Source organism: Danio rerio, chromosome 16 (genome assembly GCF_052040795.2).
Source record: "Danio rerio strain M-AB ecotype USA chromosome 16, GRCz13ab, whole genome shotgun sequence".
NCBI classification, from domain to species: Eukaryota; Metazoa; Chordata; class Actinopteri; order Cypriniformes; family Danionidae; genus Danio; species Danio rerio.
Genome location: NC_141036.1, coordinates 24,988,873 through 25,008,742, shown reverse-complemented (window position 1 = coordinate 25,008,742; position 19,870 = coordinate 24,988,873). Strand labels below are relative to the sequence as shown.

Here is a 19,870-nt window from a genome sequence, read left to right as displayed (position 1 = left end):
TTTAAACTTCAAAAATAAAGTTTAATTTATACATTTTATCAATAGACAACAACTGTTCAATCTTGAAAATATAAAAAATATGTTGCAAAGACAGTAAAAACCAGTTTTTCTCAATCGCTTCTCCAATTTCTTTTCTTGCTGAACTGCAGGAGAGGCAAGTTTTGGATTGTACAGCACAACAATTCCTGCCATCTATTGTAATCCATTTTAAAATGTTGGTACTGTACATGTGAGAATTTAGACAATGTTTTGTACTTAATTATCTAACAGTATATTTGTAGTTCTACTATCATCAAGGATGCTTTTTTTCATATAGTTTGGTGTAAATGTGAAACGATGAACATTTGGCTCACATTTGACAGAACATGGTTTACAACACAATGAAGAAAAATGAGGCTGAAAGTAGGAGCAGGTTATCAGCTGAATATTTCAAAATGTATATGGCACAACATGCATGGAATTTACAAATAGTCTGTTGTGAAACTGTTGTCAATAGTTTTGAAATGAGTGTGTTAGCATGGAAAATATAGCTAACCACGTCGCTTTTAGAATATGAATGACAAAAGTGTTTGGGAATGTGTTCAGTGTGTGCATTTAATGTGAAAGCAATGAAAAGTGATTCACAGTATGATTTACATAGACATTTGCTCTACATTCACTTCTGTTTGGCTGAATCTTTGGTAGCACTTGAAAAAATAATAACTGGCTTCCATCGGTGGACAAAAATGAGCTCACCTCAAGTGACGTGTAACCAGAATGTTAGTATTAATAGTTAGGACTAAAACCACTACACATTACTGTAATTAACAAAACATGACTGTGTCACTGATCAGTAGATTTTGTACCAGATTGTGCAAATGAACAATGCAATGGCATGATGTCAGTAAATGTAGATGTGCAATAGAGTCAGAACTACCTACGTACTTAGCCGGTCAGATCAGAGGAAGTTAACAGACACAGGAAAAAGTGAAGATATTTGTAAAGACGAGCTGCACAGAAAAGAAGGTCTAAGAAAATGGCTGACAAGTGTTGTTTGAGTCTGCTGGGACTGATAGTTCTCTGCACACCTCTCACAGGTAAAGCAATATGGCCATATGATAATTCATTTAAAATATTGACTCTGTTAAATAATACTTAGTTTTATGATTCTTATGTGATTCATGTTGTGATTGTATGGAGTGTTTGTTGGATTTGCTATTATATTTGCCTTGCGAGATATGGCTGTAAGTTATATCGGCACTGGTGGGAGGCGTGCATAGGCATGAGGCTGCAGGCCGAGTGCCTTAGTGTCCCACCAGTGATGATATATAGCCATATCACACTGCTACAAGTGCATTTATACAACAGTTTGACAACATTATTGTGTAAATAAAAAAGAAAATGAAACACTGACAGTCTAAAATCCTTTTGTATGAGGAACTACTTTCCAGTCACTCATTCACATCTGCAGTTGATGTCAAAACAGCAGAAACTGTTGCTACTTTACCAACATCACTTTAGAGCTATTATTTGAATAATTTTCTAGCGTAATGTCTAAAGTGTTGACAAAACAGGTGATTTTGCTCACAGTTTATGATTGCATACTAGTCTACATACATTTCCCAGTATTTCTCTGTTGCAATCGGAAGATCACAATAATTAACCCCCGAAAAATCCAAAGCAGCGCAAATTCTACCAGAATACTGTTGTTTGTGATAAGGAAAAATGCTAAACACATGTGGACATTTCTTCTTTCTTTTTACTGAACTAGTCTACAGTAACGAAAACAGGAGACTCATTAGAAACAAACAAATGGCCAACCAAAAAGTAACTCAGGGTTATACAAAGAGTGGCCAACACAAAATACACAGATTCCTCATATGTGAGTCCCATCTTACACTTAATAGACTACAATTAGTATGGTATAAATACAGCATTACAAGATACAAAACATAGAGATTAATTTAGAATGTCACTTACCAGTTTTATAATGATTTGATCAGCTGTAGTTAGAAATCACGCTGAGTTTTTCTACTCTAAGGGCTTATTACACAGTCTCTGTCGCCATCTTGTGTATGGACAACATCAACTGTGTTTGCTCTGCTTAATGACAGGTTGAAGCCGGCGACGCACTATATCTCAGAAATGAATAATATTTTAAAGTAGGCACTACCCTTATAAATTAACTGCATTGTTGCAATCTAAACAACTACATTCTTCCTAAAAAGCCTCAAAAGTGCATTATGTTGTCCAACAGCTGCAATATTTGTCAAACTATAGTGAAGTTATTGATCTGCTGTCACTCTATGTGGGTGGAGTAATACACAAAGGTGAAGAGGCTGTACAAGTTCTGACATTTCAGAATATTGCAGGACTATCAGCCAATCAGATTCCAGAAACCAGACAGAAGGTTAGTTGTTAGTTGCTAACTGTTAGAATACTTCATGGACGGAATTTCAGCATGGCTGTAATACACTATTGTATATTTTTCACCATAAAAGTCCCACAATTATTTCAATAATTCAGCTATCAACAAGATACAGCATGAAACCTCACTCTTTTACACTATTTAACAGTAAAGAATATAAATAAAAATAAAACAACTTTACTACACCCAGTGTCTATTTATTCTGGATATAAAGTACAGAGCAGGAGCAGTAACAGTTTGCATAGACCGCCACTTTTAGAAAGCCACATTTTTAACCAAATTGTATGGGTAATTTTCTGGTAGTTTCTTCCAATTTTCCTTTCCACTCCTAAATAAATGAGCATTATCACAAAGCATGCAAAAAAACAAAAAAAAAAAACATACATCTAACTTTGTCAAATAGACAATGAGTCTGGCAGGATTTGTTATAAAAATGTTATAAAAGTAATAAATAGTTATTATGGAACACAAGCGGTATGATTTAAAAAACTAATTATGTTGATGTTTTATAGGTTACACACAATATCCTTCATTTACTGCAGATACAGTTGACTTCGCAACTTTGATTCCAGACAACAGCTCAGCCGCTGAGTTAAAAACAAGTCCAACTACAGCAGCAATGTCAACACAAGGTACAAGATCACAGAAACTCATCATCAGTCTCTCTTTTTAAATGTTTGCCTGTCAAAATGTATTCAGCCACAGTGAAATAAAACTTAATTCAGTAAATTATATAAAACGACAGGATTTGTTAGTATTTGTACATCTTAAATGCTTTCATTAAATGTTATATACTTCAATACACTAATATTATATATTCTAGTGTTCAGCTTACAAAATCTGTACACTTGTAAGAAAAATTGTGGTCCTACTGTTTGTAACAATATGGTCATGCCATTGACCCATGAACATTTCCTGCTTGTTATCAAACTATTTTATAACTGTAACAAGAGGCAATTTAATCATAACTTAATGTTAAAACAGCTTTTATAATGTCCTGGTTACGTCCATAACCCGTGTTCTCAAATAGGGAACGGAGATGTGTTTCTGTAGATAAACAGACTTTGGGAGTGCGTTAGTTTACCAATCACTTCTAAAGATATGAAAATGGGCCAATGAAATGCTAATTGAATTGGCGGAGCTTAGCTCCACAGCTAAAACTGATGAGCTCATCGGTGCTATATCAGTCAGCTCCTCAGAATTGCCTGCTGAAGAGCCGATTGCTCAGCTCCCAGCTGGAGACCCAGGTGCTGTGGCAGTGGAAACACATGTCTCCGTTCCCTATTCGGGGAACGCGGTTTACAGACGTAACCAAGACGTTCCCCTTCATAAGAGAACTCCAATGTGTGTCTGTTGATAAACAGACTTTGGGAGTAAGTATGGAAAACGGCACAGCAGCTAAGCCTGTCACGCTCATGATGTGCAGTTTGCCAAGTGAAGCGTGAATGCACTGACATCACCAAGAGAGCAACCTTCCAACGTCCCCTAGGCCCAAAACAATAGCATTACATGGTAATAATACGAATTTAGATTGGGGGTCGTAAATGTGCTTTTACCCAGCTAATATAGGCTAGGGATTTTAGAATACGACTGAACGGAGACCACCTGCTACCGAGGAGAGGAGACTTGATGGTAATAGAGCATATGGACTAGCCCTATTGAGGGGGAGCGCTACATATGATAAGCTAGTTAGCGGTTAGGGAAGACACCTGAAAGGGAAAACTCACCGTGGTAAATAATCCAAATGGCATCACCAAAACGGGAATGCACATAGCTGGCACTGAACCTTGGTATGCGGGTGGACCAGATGGGCATACCAGACAACACACTGAGCCATGCACTCGACTCCTCCGCTAAATCAGTTGCTGGGGGCCTCTGAGGTATTCTCTAGGATTCACCTGAAAAGGGAAACTTACTAGTAGAAAAGAAAATGCGCACAGATCTCCGGGTTAGGAAGCCTGGTGCAACAAGTGTTTATTGACACTGAGCTTAATTTCCTCCTGTGGCTGCCGTTGAATCATGCAAGTGGATGCTGCACACTGGTGGTGGTATGGAGAGACAAACCCCCCGCAGGATTGTGAAGCACTTTGGGTGTATGGCCATACACAATAAATGTGCTATATAAATACACATTACTTATAAAGTTCAAATCTAATTTATCCAAAACTGGTTTACTACATACAGTTCAAATTTGGCAATCACGACTAGTGTTTATGTTTTGAAACATCTACACTGCACCCTTCTCTCCCATACAGTGTGTGTCATTTCCAACATAGATGACAGTTTCAACATATCTTTTAGATATTTCATGCTTTTCTGGCTCTATTTACACATGACTCAGCTCCCAAGCGCTCTCTTATGGTCTTTTATGACCCCTTTGCCTTAGCACACCACCTTTTTCCTAAGATATATAGTGGTGAATTGATATGGCCCTCCATTCACCCAATTAAATGGGTCTTTATATAACTTTAGAAAATAAAAATCTTCTTCAGCATCAGTAAAATTATTGTTGATGAAAAGCAACAACCATTTTTCTCCTGATTCCTTGATTTTGCAATTTATTTGTATCTTGCATGCAATGACAATAAAACGTTCATTTAAAACAAAATTCTAATAGATGTTACGTGAATCAGTGGTTCACACACGTTCCAGTATATTATTATTATTCAGTATTAATTCATGTGATTTAGTGCTGGAATCTTAAGTGATGATGTGCTGGTATTTATGTTACATTTAGTTTGAATTGAGCTAACAGACATTATTCACAGATTCAGCAAACACGATATCTGAAGATAATACTATTGGATTAATAGTCAGAGGTATGAAACGCTTTGCATAATAGTTAATTGATTTATACTCTTGATTTCATCTTATTTATTTATACTCTTGATTACAAGGTTACTTACAGTTTCCCCATATTAACAGTTTTTCTCTCTCTCATCTCTCCACGTGCTTCCTGTAGTGATTTTAATTACTGTTGAGATCGCAGTGTTTGCGGCTCCTACTGTGATTCTTCTTCAGATCGTCTGTGCAAGCAAAGTTGGTGAGTTTTTACTATGAGCAAGATGATTTACATTGATCTCCATTAATATGCAATCACCATTAATATGCAATCACGGTTAAATGAGGTCAGTAAAGTTGCTTTGCTTTTAATTATTTTGTAGGGAGGAAGGACTCACATCGCCTGAAGGAAATTGTGACGCCTACAAAACCAGAATAAAATCATTTCATCCAGCTAATTTTTATACACATCTGCATGTAGCTTTCAGTTATTTTTTTAGTGCTCCATAGACTGCATTACATACAGTATATTAATATCGTCAGACCAAGACAGACACTATTCACACAGACCAAATAATAATAAATATGTGGTAACTTTCTAGCTTTTAAATCATTTTATTTTAAATTGTTTGTAGAAGGTTTGCAAATGCACAAATTGTGTAATTATATTTTCGTTGCAGAGATGATTAAAGTATAGGAATAATTGCCTTTATCATCTAAGTTATCTTGTGTAGTTTCACTGTTGTGGTGGGTTGTGTTCTTGTTTGATACCTTGTTTTGTGTATATGATATATCAAGCTGTATCAAAAAGCAAGATAACTGTTTTCACGAGTAGAATCAGGATTGCTAAAAACATATATTAAAAGCTAAATAATCCAAAAAATGAAGATCATTTACTCACCCCTCACACAAAAAGAATAAATTTTGAAATATGGCACCAGCAACCAGCATTCTTCAAAATATCTTCTTTTGTGTTCAACAGAAACTCATAAATGTTTAAAACCACATGAGGAAGAGTAAATTATGTGGTCATTTTTATTTTATTGCACCTTTAATTTAAAACACATTTAATAAACAAGGAGTTAATGTTTAGTTCACTTTTAAAAATAAAGGTATGCAAGATGTCACTGGGATAGTACCTTTTCAAAAGGTACACATTTGTACTTAAAGGGTCCATATTGGTACCTCAAAAGTATATATTAGTACCTAAAAAATTTAAGAGGACCACCTAACCTTTTGAAAAGGTAGCACCCCAGTGACAGCTCATGTACCTCAATTTCTGAGAGTGTAGCTACATTTTAGATATATTTCAAAGGGATTATTTTATATTCTGGCAACAGAAATAGATCAAAATAAATTCATAGGAGTTGTTTAACTGTTGTCTGCTTCTGAGTAATGACTGCCAACTAATTAAATGAGTCAGATGAATAAGTGAAAAAAATTATTTTGACTCACTCATTTAGCAATGTGTCACTTGCGTGACAATGCACACTTAAAACAATGGTAAACACTTAAAACCTCTTTTTAAATGTTTCACTTCTGGCTGTGGAAATGTTTTCTATACATTCTGATTATACAAATATCTTTTTTTTTGCTTTTGATACTGTAAATTCCCTATTGTTGTTGTTGTTACTGTTTTTATGTTTGTCGTTTGTTAATTTTTCTGTATCCTATTTTTACTGTCATTTATCAATTTTTCGCTTTTCCCCCAAATAATATACTGTATAGACTACTGGACAAAAGTTTGGTGTCAGTTTTTTTTAATATATATTATTAATTTTGTTTAAAATTCGCATTTATTAAATATAAAAAAGGTAAATACTTATTTATTACTTATTGTACGTGGTTTCAAATTAAATCGTTACTCCAGTCATTATTGCTTTTATTACTATTATCATTGATTCATTTATTCATTTTCTTTTCAGCTTAGTTCCATTATTAATCAGGAGTCGCCATAGCCAAATGAACCGCCAACTCATCCAGCACGTGTTTTACGCAGCAGATGCCCTTCCAGTTGCAACCCAACACTGGGAAACACCCACACTCTTGCCTACTATCACATACACTTCGGCCAATTTAGATAATTCAATTCACCTGTACCGCATGTCTCCGGATTGTGGGAAGGAAACCAACACAAACACAGGGAAAACATGCAAACTCCACACAGAAACACCAACTAATTCAGCCGGGGCTTGAACCAGCGACCTTCTTGCTGTGAGGCAATTGTGTTACTCACTGTGCCACCGTGCTGCCCCACTATTAGCATTAATAATAATTTTAATAGTTATTATTAGAGTGATTTCTGAAGGGTCATGTGACTGGAGTAATGAAGCTAAAAATTAATCTCTAAAATCACTTGAATAAATGATAAAATTTAATTATAAACTACTTTTGATATATATTATTTTATAGTGCAATAACTTTTCACAGATTTTATAATTTGTACTGTATTTTTGATTAAATAAATGCAGCCTTGTTGATTTGGAGAAGCTTTTTTAAACATTTTAAAGTCCTACTGACCCCAAACATTTGACCGGTATTGTATATATTATTAAAATGATTCATGCTGTAAAAAAAAAAAAAGGTTCTTTGAAAAAAACTGTTCACTAAAATTCTTCGGGAAACAATAGGCATCACATCAAAAACATTTTCATTGCACCAATAGTATTAAGAGTGCAGATCTGCAGATGAGTGTGTGTGGGAATGAGAGTCTATGGGTGTTTCCCAGTACTGGGTTGCATCTAGAAGAGCAACCACTGCGTAAAACATATGATGGAAAAGATGGCGGTTCATTCTGGTGTGGTGACCCCATTCAGGGACTAAGCCAAAGTAAAATTAATTTTTCAATCCCAACTGATTCTACTTCTTTTCTAGTGATTTAATTTCTTTGGTAAAAACTCTAAAGTAGTAAAGTGTATTAGAATGTTTAATGTAAACAGTAAATAAATGTGATTCGTTCTAACAAATCAGTTGATCTTGACTTATTCTCAGCCTGCTTTTTAACTTGTAATGTATACTCTTTGGCCTGATTGTCAGTTTAGATTATATTTAACTACAGCACTATCTGGCCTTGATTATTTCTTCAAGTTGGCGAAGTTATGTGACCTACAGTAATACTGTATATATTTTTTTAAATCCTATTTAATCATTTCTATTCTAATGTATGCAAAATGGTATGCCTCTTGACATTTCACACGATCACGTTTCCTATTTTGGCACTTTAAAAAATGCTGTTTGATGGTAAAGAAAGCTCTTGCGGCTTTTGCTTATATTCAGTTCTGCAGTGAGGTGCACTTTCTATACGATGGGGAGTTTTCTGTCTTCATATTTCTTCTAGATGTTCGAACAGCAGCATTGATCTGATGATGCTGTTAGCCTAAACACTTTGATTTTTCTCATTTGATTTTTTCAATTGAGCAACAGAGACGATTTGGCTTACTTCTGGCAGCCTTTTGGATGACTGTGAGTATCATATAGGACACTACTGTTTTTCAGTTTTACAGCTTTTTTTTTAAGTGCAGCTACTTAAAGAACATTCACCTTTTCAATGAATAGTTTTAAATCTTTTCTATATATTTGAATTGCAGCTTCATTTCTAACAGTTATTTTCTAATATTAATAGATTTAGAAGTTTTATAACTTTTTAAAGTTGTCAAATAGACCTTATTCATGTTAGATGGAAACAAGAAAGCAACAATTGGATGGCAGTCTTTGCAGTGACACATTAAAAGTCCTAAACCAGCAAGAAAAAATAAAAACTTTTATACATTTTTCCTAAGCTGATCACCTGGTATATTGTTAAACAACACAAGCCATTGATTATGGCTTACTGTACAAATAATGTTTACAGATTCATTTCCATTCCCATCAAGAATTAAATATGCTTTAGACTGACGTCTATAGTGTTTGACTGCTGAAAACTGTCCATCACATGCAGAAGCTGACAACAGGCCACAAAACTCAGATCTCTTTACACAGTCTAATGGTTCCTTTTTTCTCATGCAATCTAGAGTACTGAAACTATACTTGATTATATAGGGAAAGTTACTTTTTTATGGCTGGTACTGAAAACGTTACGGTTACTAAAGTAACCCTCGTTCCCCGAGGGAGTACACGGAAATGCTTAGGGAAAAACTTCCACTATGGGGTTTTTGTCAGAAACCAATCATCTGAAAGAGTATAAAATCTGGTCAATGAAATTCCAAATGAATTGGCGGCATCACCATTCTTGGCTGGCGTCAATGACAATCAGTCAAGTATATAAGACGTGGCTAGTGCAATGCTCGACATCCTTTTGAGCTAAGGAGACTTTCACGCTCAACAACTAAGGGACAATCATCATGGCGAAGGTACATAGCATTTCCGTTCCCCCCATTGGGAAACGAGGGTTACTTTAATAACCATAGCGTTCCCCTTCGGATGGGGAACTCCAATGCCATGTGGAAAAACTTCCGCTTTGGGAAAATCAATGGAAAACGCCACAACAAAAGCACCTTACCACATTCCTGGTGAAGGGTGTGCCACGCAGTAGAGCGAGCACACCTACAACGCCGCGAGATGCAGTCTTCCAACATCTCCCCTAGCCCTTACTTACCTGTTCAGGTTTAGCTATGTTTTTCGGGGAGTCGAAAATAGCCCAGTAAAAAGTGTTTTTAATACGACAGTACGTTGGGATGCTCAATATGTCAAAACGTCCCAAACTGTCTAGTGCGCAGGCGAGGCAAAAAAAGAAAAGAAGAGGAGGAAAAAAGCGACAAAGACAGAGGTAATGTTACGACAAAGATGATTATTTTACTGTATCCGTGATCAATAACGCCATTAATTAGCTTGACACATACTTGTCAACTCTCCGGTTTTCCTTGCTATCATCACGTTTAAGTATTTTCCCGTATTTGCCCCGTATGTTTAAACTTTCTAGTTAAAGTACCGTCAAAACAGAGCCAATCTCAAATGTGATATAATTGCAAGAGCTGTTTAAGAGAATTGTGCTTTCGCTTTATTTTGGCTTGAAAGCACGATGATAAAAATGTCTGCATTCACTTTTTTCCCGTTACACCCCATTCACACGGGGCTTTAGCGTCAAAGCTTGACTGAAGGCGTGTCTGAAGTTGGGGCTAAAACAATTGTCATAGAAGTGTCAGCCAATGAAATTCAGTCAACAATAGGCCATTGTCTAGCTGGTGTATTTGCATACAGTGATCTGATTGGCTGACGCTTCCGTCTGCGCTTGAAAAGTTGAGCTAGTCCCAACTTTTGCAGTGAGCAAGGTCTCTGAAGCGGCGATGACGGATCCACAATGCAGTTCGGCAACACCTGACGTCACCCATTCAAAGTGAATGGGAATCGTTGACGCTGACGCCCCATGTGAATCGATCGACGCAACCCCTAAAATCAGTGTATGCATGCATACTGACTTATGGACGTGCTCTGCATGATAAACTGTTCCCAGATCCGCTTCTGTACATGCAATTAAAAGAGGAGCGAAAGTTTGGCATACTTTGGAGATTTAGGTGTGTTTTTTTTTTTCATCAAATTTTTCTTTTATTTTGTATTTTTTGAACACAGAAAATAATATGTAAACATGTTTGTTCTGCTTGTTTTATTTTAAACACAATTTTTTTCTTAAATGAGCACAAACAGTTACTAAACTAATCGAGTGCTTTCATTAGCCTATAGATCTGCGCATTCTTACAGTGACACCTGTTATCAAAAAACAAAATGAGAGATTGTTGCTCTTCACTAAATAACTATAGTAATGCTAATCAAAATTTAAATGCAGTAAAAAGTGAATGGGATTTTATAACTTGATTCATTTTATGTATAGGCCATTGATTTAAATAGGCAAAATATTTTATGTTATTGTCACTATTTTCTAATGTTTGCTATGTCTCCTTTCTAAAGCGAATTGTTGTCCCATATTTTTACATCCCAGTGTTGATAGGTATGGCATAACATGGTTTGCTAATCAATAAATAGCTAGCTCTATCTGTTAGTTTTAACGTCAGCTTATGTTATGGAATGGCATGTTATGGAAAATAGTAACTGTAATGTAACTACCTCCATCATTCCTTTCTCAGGCAAATGTGTAAATATTAGATCTTTTCAGCAGCATTAGGAATTATAACGTTAATTGCATTGGTTATCTGATGTTTTCCCAGCTTGTAGTAGTCTATCAAAATGCTCTTGATTTTAACCATAGTCATAAGCCTAGCTGTTTGTTGTGTTACAGTTCAAAGTGTATAAAGTGCATTCATCAAAAACTTTACATCAGTGTTAAAGTGCACATCATTGTTGTTAGAGCATAGCTTAGCATTACCAAATGGTATATTATACTGCAATTTACTCATTTTTTGCATTCTGCTAATTAGCATTTCACTGTTATGACAATGAAATTTTAATTGTTACTTATATGAATTACTAATATAATTGTGTATCAGAAAAAGTACATAGTGCATTATACAGTAGTCTACATCATGCTTGTATCTTTAGGTTTTTCATTTATATTATTTCATCTTATTTTATTCTTAAAATCACGTGTTTATTATTACACTGGTATCACATACTCCTCTTCTGTCTTCAGATGCACTGCTTCTCAGTCCCATCGGTGCAAATCCTTCTTTCGAAGTATTTTGAATGTGCAATTGCTTTATTTAAATAAAAGAATGTCCAAGACAAAGCTATTTAGTTTCTTATGAGTATATGAATGTACTGCGATGCGACGGGGCGCCACCTGAAATCTTGCTTAGGGTGCCAAACTGCTTGGGGCCGGGCCTGGAAAAGCATTCAGTCCCGATAGAGAGGACGCTGCGGAGTTCAACTGTTATCCAAGGAGAAGAGACTGGTGACAGCCTGTGGACTAGCCCCGAAAAAAGGGGGGAGTACATAAAAGAGAATGGTTAGCGGAGAGGGAAGACACGAGCCCGCCTTGAAAAAAGGGGGGACTAAACTGTGGTTGAGTAAGCTTATGGGATCGCCCGCAGGGGATCACACATAGCAGGCACCTATACCCAGAATGCAGACTGACCAGCGGGCATGCTAGCAACGTAACAGGCCAACGTCTGACTCCTCCTCTAAGTCGGATGCTGTGGGCCTCGGAGGAACTCAGCAGGGTTCGCTAAACAGGGAACTGAACTGACAAAGCTGAAAAAGTGCACGCATCTCCGTGTTAGGGAGAATGGCGCAGCAACCGTGTTTCAACACCCTAAGCAAATTTTTCCTAAATCACCAAGGGTTACCTAATACCCTTGAGGAAACTGGCTCCACTCACAGATTGTAAAATCTTGCAAATGTATTAGGTGTTGCCCAGCCCGCAGCTCTGCAAATGTCTGTCAGAGAGGTGCCGCGTGCTAACGCCTAAGAGGATGCAACGCTCCGTGTGGATTGCGGTCTCACCCCCGGGGGACATGGCTCACCCTGGCTCTGATAAGCAAGGGATATGGCATCCACTATCCAGTGGGCCAACCTCTGTTTAGATACAGCACTTCTCTTCTGCCGATCACCGTAACAGATAAAGAGCTGGTCAGAGGATTTAGGGCTCTGAGTGCAGTCCACATAGGTTCGCAAAGTACAAACAGGACACGATAATGAAAGGGCTGGGTCTGCCTCCTCCGTGGGCAGCGCTTGCAGGCTTACTACCTGATCCTTAAACTGCGTGGTGGGAACCTTGGGCACATAGCCGGGCCAGGGTCTCAGGACAACGTGAGAGTAGGCCGGCCCGAATTCTAGACACGAGTCACTGACCGAAAATGCCTCCAGGTCCCCGACCCTCTTAATTGATGCCAACACGACCAGCAGAGCTGTCTTCAAGGAAAAAAACTCAAGGATACTGAATTGAGTGGCTCGAAGGGCTTCCCACGTAGGCTTGTTAGCACTACCGCGAGGTCTCAAGAGGGCTTCAGAGGGGGGCAGGGTAGAACCATACCTCTCACACCTCTGAGGAACCGAATGATGAGGTTATGCCTCCCCATGGTGCCGCCATCTACCGCATCATGATGAGCGGAAAAGCAGCCACATAAACCATCAGTGTGGAGGGCGACAGCCTTCGCTCGCCCAGAATGTGAACAGCACGCATCAACTTCAGTAGCGTATGACACCGGAGGTGCAGACGGCGAGCAAGCTGACACATGTGGTGAGAGCGCATACCCCCCATACGGTTGATATACGCTATCGTCGCCATGATGACCGCCCCCTCAGCACAGGTTAAAAAGCAGCGCCGAGTGAGAAACACTGCCAACAGCTCTAGGCAGTTGATATGCCAATGCAGCTGGGTTCCCTTCCACTGTTCCGCAGCAGCATGCCCGCAACACACGGCCCCCCAACCCATACTGGAAGCATTTGTCAAAACGACAACATGCCTGGACGCCTGACCCAGGAAAGAGGGCAAGGGGGTGAGGGCGCGACGACACAGTCACTCAGTGTGTGCCCGCATGCCATGCGCATCTGGGGACCCGATCGTGAAGCCAATGCCATAGTGGTCTCATATGGAGCAATCCGAGCGGCGTGGCTGCGGCTGCGGATGGCATATGCCCCAGGAGCCTCTGAAATGATTTCAGGTGGACCACCTTTTTTCTGTCAAACTCCCTCAAACAGTTCAGCACTAGCTCGGCGCACTCTCGTGAGAGGCAGGCCTTCATAGTGATCAAGTCCGGCTCCAACACTAGAAAGGAGGGGCTCTGCACGGGAGCAAGCCAGCTCCTTCCTAGGTTGACCTGAAAACCCAACAGGTGGAGGTGCCAGAGCACCTTGTCTCTGTGCATAGTCAACTGCCCCCGAGAGTGAGCTAAAATCAGCCAGATGTCGAGAGAATTGAGTATGCGGATGCCCGCGGGCGAAGGGGCGCGTGGGCATGCTGCGCGAGCTTGGTAAAAATCTGCGGAGACAGAGAAACCCTGGAGGGGAGAACCTTGGACTGTCATTCTCGATCCTCAAACTAGAGGTCTGCATTCCCGCGGCTGTCCCGCAGGCGCCGCAGGACCTGACCAGATTTCTGCGGCACGGGAATAAATTTCCGAATAAATCGCGGGAGCGGTCGGTGACGGGTTTAATTTGGGACGGGAGCCGGCTGTCTAGCAATAACGCGGATATTGCTATGCGAATGAGAGAGAGAGAGAGAGAGAGAGAGAGAGCTTTCCCAGATAGCAAAATACACTAGGGCCAGTTCCGGCTAGATTCTCGCCTGCCAGAGACTTACCACTCAGCCCGGCTCCGGCTGCCGGACTCCGGATGCTTGTGGACTCACTGCCCGATTCCGGTCCGAATCAATCGGGCCAGATGCGGCGGCCGTAAGCGAGCCGACGCTGCCGCATCCGCGCCGGAATCGGCCCGAGAGTAATGTGCGCTGCGGCCCGGAGCTGGCGCCACTCAGTATTTATATACCTTTATATAAAACCTTTTGGTATTACATTGGTACTTGATACATGGTATTACAAGCCTTTGAGTTGATATAACAGCAAACGCCTATGTGTCTGCTTGGTGCTTGTGTGTGTGTTAGTGCGCACGCACGCGTATGAGAGAGAGAGAGAGAGATTTGTCTGTGTGTGTGTGCTTGGTGCTGTGTGTGTGTGTGTGTGTGTGTGTGTGTTTATACAGACAGCTTGGCTGTCTGGATTGTATAGCTGGGAGATTTTCGGTTTTGTTCTCCCCCGCTCTTTAGCGGGATTGGGCGCGGTGGGCAGAAAACGGGGCGGGTCGGGCAGCGAGACAACAAATTCTTAATATAAGCGGGAGAGGTCGGGTTCGGGCTAAAACCTGGCGGGTGCGGGCGGGATTCAAAATTTAGTCCCGCGCAGATCTCTACCTCAAACGTAGACCGCAGAATCTACCAGTGGGGGGGAAGTATTGAGACATGCAATACGAGTCTTTCAGATCTATTGCTGCAAACCAATCCCGAGGATGAACGCACCGGTTGATGTGCTTCTCCGTAAGCATTTCAAAGCGCAGCCTGTGACAGCAACGATTCAAAACGCGCAGATCTAGGATTGGCCATAACCCACCGCTCTTTTTTGGTATGATGAAGTACGGGCTGTAAAACCCTCTCTCCATCTTGGCTAGAGGGGGTGGCTCGATTGCATCCTTCGTCAGGAGGACAGCAATCTTCTCTCGCAAGACAGGGGTGGACGCAGGACTGAGCCTGGTGAAATACACGCCTGTGAACTTGGGAAGCCGTTTCATGAACTGTATTGCATAGCCGAGTCTGATCGTACGGATGAGCCATTGTGATGGGCTGGCCTGCGCTAACCAGGCAGGCAAAGCCTTCGCAAGTGAACCTGCCCGCACGATCACTGACATGCCAGCGGTGAGGCAGCGTGGAGTTGGTGGGCTCACCCAGGGATCACTGGGGTCCCGCGGAAGAGCGAGAGGCGAGGCTCGCTCTCGTCTCGCTCACAAACTTCGGCGGAGGGGCTGTTGGTGGGAGAGAAAGGAGACCGTTCTCTCGCGCTCTGTGAGCCATTGGTGAAATGCACAGATCCAGTGATCTGGAAAGTATAGCGTCCCAAACTGGCAGTGTTCAGGCTGTCACATCCGTGGAAAGGGAAAAAGCTGTTTCTTTGAAGATTTGATGGCAATTTTTTATTTATTTATTTACGCAGTTAAACTATAGAGCCCCACCCTCCAGCGGGGAAAGAGTAAATTCCCTGCTCTCCGGATGGCCTGTCTCAGGGATGCTTCGCGGTCTGTTTACCGAACTTAGCGGCACCCTAGGGCAGGGGGGCGCTAGTAGCCTGCAAGATGCTCGGCGCAGCCGCTTGGCCGGAGACACAGGCGGGGCAGCAAAAAGCTACAGGCAAGCGCTCTCGGCAAAAAGCAGTGAATGTGGATGGCTCGGTGGGAGGGAGGGGTCTTACGATGCCACCGATAGATTATAACCCATCGCCTCAAACTGCTCAATTACCGGCGTAAACTCCTGGGCGAGTTCACAGACAGTGTCGCCGAACAGGCCAGCCTGGGATAAGGGGGAGTTAAGAAAGCGAACTTTGTCAACATTAAGCACATCACCGGATTTAGCCTGGGGTGGCGTTCCTGGCCACTAATGTGGCCATCGTCCTTCCCAGGGTGCGGAGCTCATGCCCAGTCCTGGGTCAGAACCATCCTCGCGCAGCTGCTAGGTGGCCATAGCATGCAAGGTGAGGGTGGAGGGTGGAGGCTTACGCAGCACACTGCGTGTAAGCCTACTGTGCGCATCCAGGAAGAAGGGTTTTCACACCCCTCTAGTCGGCCCGGCTGCTGGGCTGGGGGATAAACCATCTCCAGAGCCATGGCCGAAGCATCCTGGGGAAGCACGGCCACAAAGTCTGATTCTAGATTCGCTCATCAACCCGGAGGGAGGAGTGGGCTCGAATCAGACAATGACAGCCCACCCTCCAAGTATGATGAGGATGGAAGCGCATGCAGATCAGGCAGAAAAAAGTTCCCCTCAAAACTACGTGAGCTTACTGTACACTTCCGGGAAGAAGGGGACAGAAGGCTTTGAATCCTCCACATAACACCCATCTAGTCTGTCTGGTTCCGGGGCTGGGGGATAAACCATCACCAGGCCCGCGGCCGAAGCAGCCGGAGAAAGCACGGCCATCATGTCTGCTTTTTAGATGCCAGCGTCGTGCTCTCCACCGCAGAGGGAGGGAGCGGGCGGGTTCGCATCCTCATCAGACAATAACAGCCCATTCTCTGATGCAGTGATGAACATCTGATCCTCGATGTCATCAAGTGAGAAAGTGACCATCCGAAGACGGTGCGCATCTTTTCACCTGAAGTTTGGATGGAGCGTTCTTTTGCAAGAGCGAGCCGCGATCTTAACTGCGCAACAGACATGACATCAAAAAGACTGCATGCACTGCACATGCACTGGGATAGGAAACCAACGCATTCCAAAACGTACGGTCAAAGCGACGTCTTGAAAAAGACACGCTGCAAAATTGTGTTGCTTTATTAGGAAAGTTTTTTTCCTATATACAAAGCGCTCTTGGAGGACCGGACCCAAAGAACGTCAGGCAAGGTAGAAAAACCCAGCACGACCGTCTGCCACTGCGCATACACGCTCTGGACCAGGAGAAGCTGCTTCTCGATTTCTCTCTGTAGACATAGATTGGAGAACCCTCAAAGACTCTCTCAGAAGCTCGTGAAAGGCTCTGAAAATGAAAAGGATGTCAAGCATTGCACTAGCCGCGTCTTATATACTTGGCTGATTGTCATTGATGCCAGCTGTGCATGCTGACGTTGCCAATTCATTTGGCATTTCATTGGCCCGATTTTATACTCTTTCAGATGATTGGTTTCTGATGAAAACCCCATAGTGGAAGTTTTTTCCACATAGCATTGGAGTTCCTCATCCGAAGGGGAACTAATATGTCTTAAAATAATTGTCTATATACAATATAATAGGATGTATTCAGTCGTCAAATTTCCTGCTTTTGGGTATTCTTACAGTGGCTTTACTGGAATGTCAAGGGAAATTTAGGTACTGTAGCTGACCTTCGTTACAGTAGCACGCTATAATCGGCAAACCACCGGAGTAAAATCATCCGTCATTCATCTTTATTGGTTAGTGGTTACTAGCAATTAACAGAAGGATTTTTTTTAAATGGCTCAAATTTACAACTAATTATAACTGTCAAGTTGTCTAAGATCCATGACTTATGAGCAACCATTTACAGTTTTTCTCGCTTTGGTACATTTCTCAGATCAGAATGTATTTTACAAAACACAATAGATTACCTGACAAAGCCAGTCTCTTGCTCAAAAGTATTAGTTCATCCCCTTAAAAATAAATCTCTGTGTCTATGAGCATGACAGAACTGCAGAATTACAAGTCCTTCTGTCACTGTGTATAGATAAGACAGTCAAATTGCTTAGTCATGTTGTCATTACAACAGTGCACTCTGAAGGAATGTTTTGATGGAAACTATGGCTACAGTTTTAATTACAAATATATTATAATTTTTTGGCTACACCTTGGTATACAGCCTAGGCTCATTGTGGAAACATAGCCCCGCAGACGTTCCTGTAGGCTGCAAAATACGTCCTGGGAGGTACGTATTTGTGCAGTTTTTATTTTCGCCAATCCGCAAGTGGCCGCTTTGCGCACTTTTTCGCATCTCTAACGGCTCTTGGGAGCGCGCGCCGTTCGTGCCCGCGCTGTTCTCGAGCAAAACGCCGCCGGAGGCTGCTGTCGAGCGACCGTCTGTCCCAAGCGATGATTTACAAAAGAAAAAAAGCAAAAGCCCTCGTCTAATTTTGACCGCATTTTCGGGTTTCGCTGCATTCTCGCCCCGTCGCGAACCCGCTTTTATTTTTTGGATTCTGTTTTTCATCTTGCCTGATTTCTGGAACTGCTCTTCCCTGGACTCAAACCCGGTCGTCGTCGCCGCGGCCGGCTCCTCCTCCTCCGGGCCTCCACTCCGCCGACATAACAATGCGAGCTAAGCGGACAAACTGGTTGTGGTGGGAAAGTCCCCTACACGGAGGTGAGCCGTCGCAGCCAGCGAGCACAAAGAAGAGGAGCGGCGTCACACCACCCCGCATCATTCACTCAAAAAAAAACTAAATGTGGCCACACGTACCTCCGGCCATGTAAATTGATGTCTCCAGAAACGTCAGCGGGGCTACATTTTCGGAATGAGCCTGGGTTGTTAGTATGTGTGGAAGTAAAGTACATTTTTACTTAAACTAAAGACTTGCTGAATCAGTTGATATAGAAGACTGCAGTAATGACTGCTAAAAAATCTGCATTTTACAATATACACTACCAGTCAAAAGTTTGGGGTCATTAAGATTTTTAAATATTTAAAAATAAACTGTCCTGCTCACTTAAGCTGCATTTATTTAATCAAAATACTGCGCAAATTGTGAAATGCTTTTGCACTATAAAATAAGTGTTCAAAGGTATTTCATCATTTAATTTATTCCAGTGATTGAAATGCAGAATTTTCAGCTTCATTACTCCAGTCTTCAGAGTGACAAGATCCTTCAGAAATCACTCTAAAATTAATAATTACTCTTATTAATAATGCTAACAGTAATGAAAGCAATAATCACTGGAGTAAAAATTTCATTTGAAACTACATACAATAAGTAAGCAGTTATTTAAAGTTTTAATAAATATTGGACAATTGCTTTACATTTAATAAATGCCACCTTGACTAACAGAATAATTTGACCCCAAACTTTTGAACTGTAGTGTAAATTTTTGACCAAAAATAGTACTAAATCAAAAACTCCAATGAGCCTCCATCCAACCTCACCCCATGGTGAAACAATCAGGACTTAACAAGCAACAACAACAACAACAAAAACACTTAATTTCCATAAATTGGCAGAAAAGGGCATCACACGTATTAATCATGTTTATCATTACAAACATGGTTTCATTTTCTTTCTTAGTCCATGATTACGGTAAACGGTATCACTTCCTTAATTATTTATAACTCAAATCCCCTTACTGAGTTCCAAAATCAACACCAGAACCATTATTATTCACAATACACTGTAGCATAAGCAACAAAATTAGTTTATACTCCACAAATAGTTATATTTAAAAAAAAAATACATTTATAATCATTTCAAATAAAACCATAAATTGATCAATAATAAAGTGAAAAGAAGACCTTACTATTGCTCCTGTAAACCCAAGTTAGTTGACTTTACTAGATTGTTGCATGAATACCCGTTGCACAAATTAAGTTTAGT

At 41.0% G+C, this 19,870-nt stretch overlaps 3 protein-coding genes and 1 long non-coding RNA gene across 5 annotated transcripts in view; 3 read left to right on the top strand and 1 right to left on the bottom strand.

Moving 5' to 3' along the window:
* Positions 1–7,732, top strand: part of wu:fb59e12 — a gene marked incomplete at its 3' end in the record, with an annotated part of 35,627 nt that extends 27,895 nt beyond the window's left edge. The window contains 3 exon segments of the mRNA NM_001443365.1: positions 4,906–4,930; positions 7,031–7,084; positions 7,456–7,732.
* Positions 1–19,870, bottom strand: part of LOC101883647 (uncharacterized) — a 713,507-nt gene that overhangs the window by 92,985 nt on the left and 600,652 nt on the right. The window lies entirely within an intron of this gene.
* Positions 883–6,956, top strand: LOC147833339 (uncharacterized). The gene is made up of 5 exons (XM_087286974.1): positions 883–1,076; positions 2,920–3,039; positions 5,176–5,226; positions 5,370–5,450; positions 5,572–6,956. Exons 1-5 carry the CDS (start codon positions 1,016–1,018, stop codon positions 5,625–5,627), a joined length of 369 nt encoding a protein of 122 aa, XP_087143100.1. The 5' UTR covers positions 883–1,015; the 3' UTR covers positions 5,628–6,956.
* Positions 8,522–19,870, top strand: part of LOC101885445 (uncharacterized) — a 31,255-nt gene continuing 19,906 nt past the window's right edge. The window contains exon 1 of the mRNA XM_087286953.1: positions 8,522–8,650. The gene's annotated coding sequence lies outside the window, so the exon portion shown is untranslated. The remainder of the gene's footprint in view (positions 8,651–19,870) is intronic.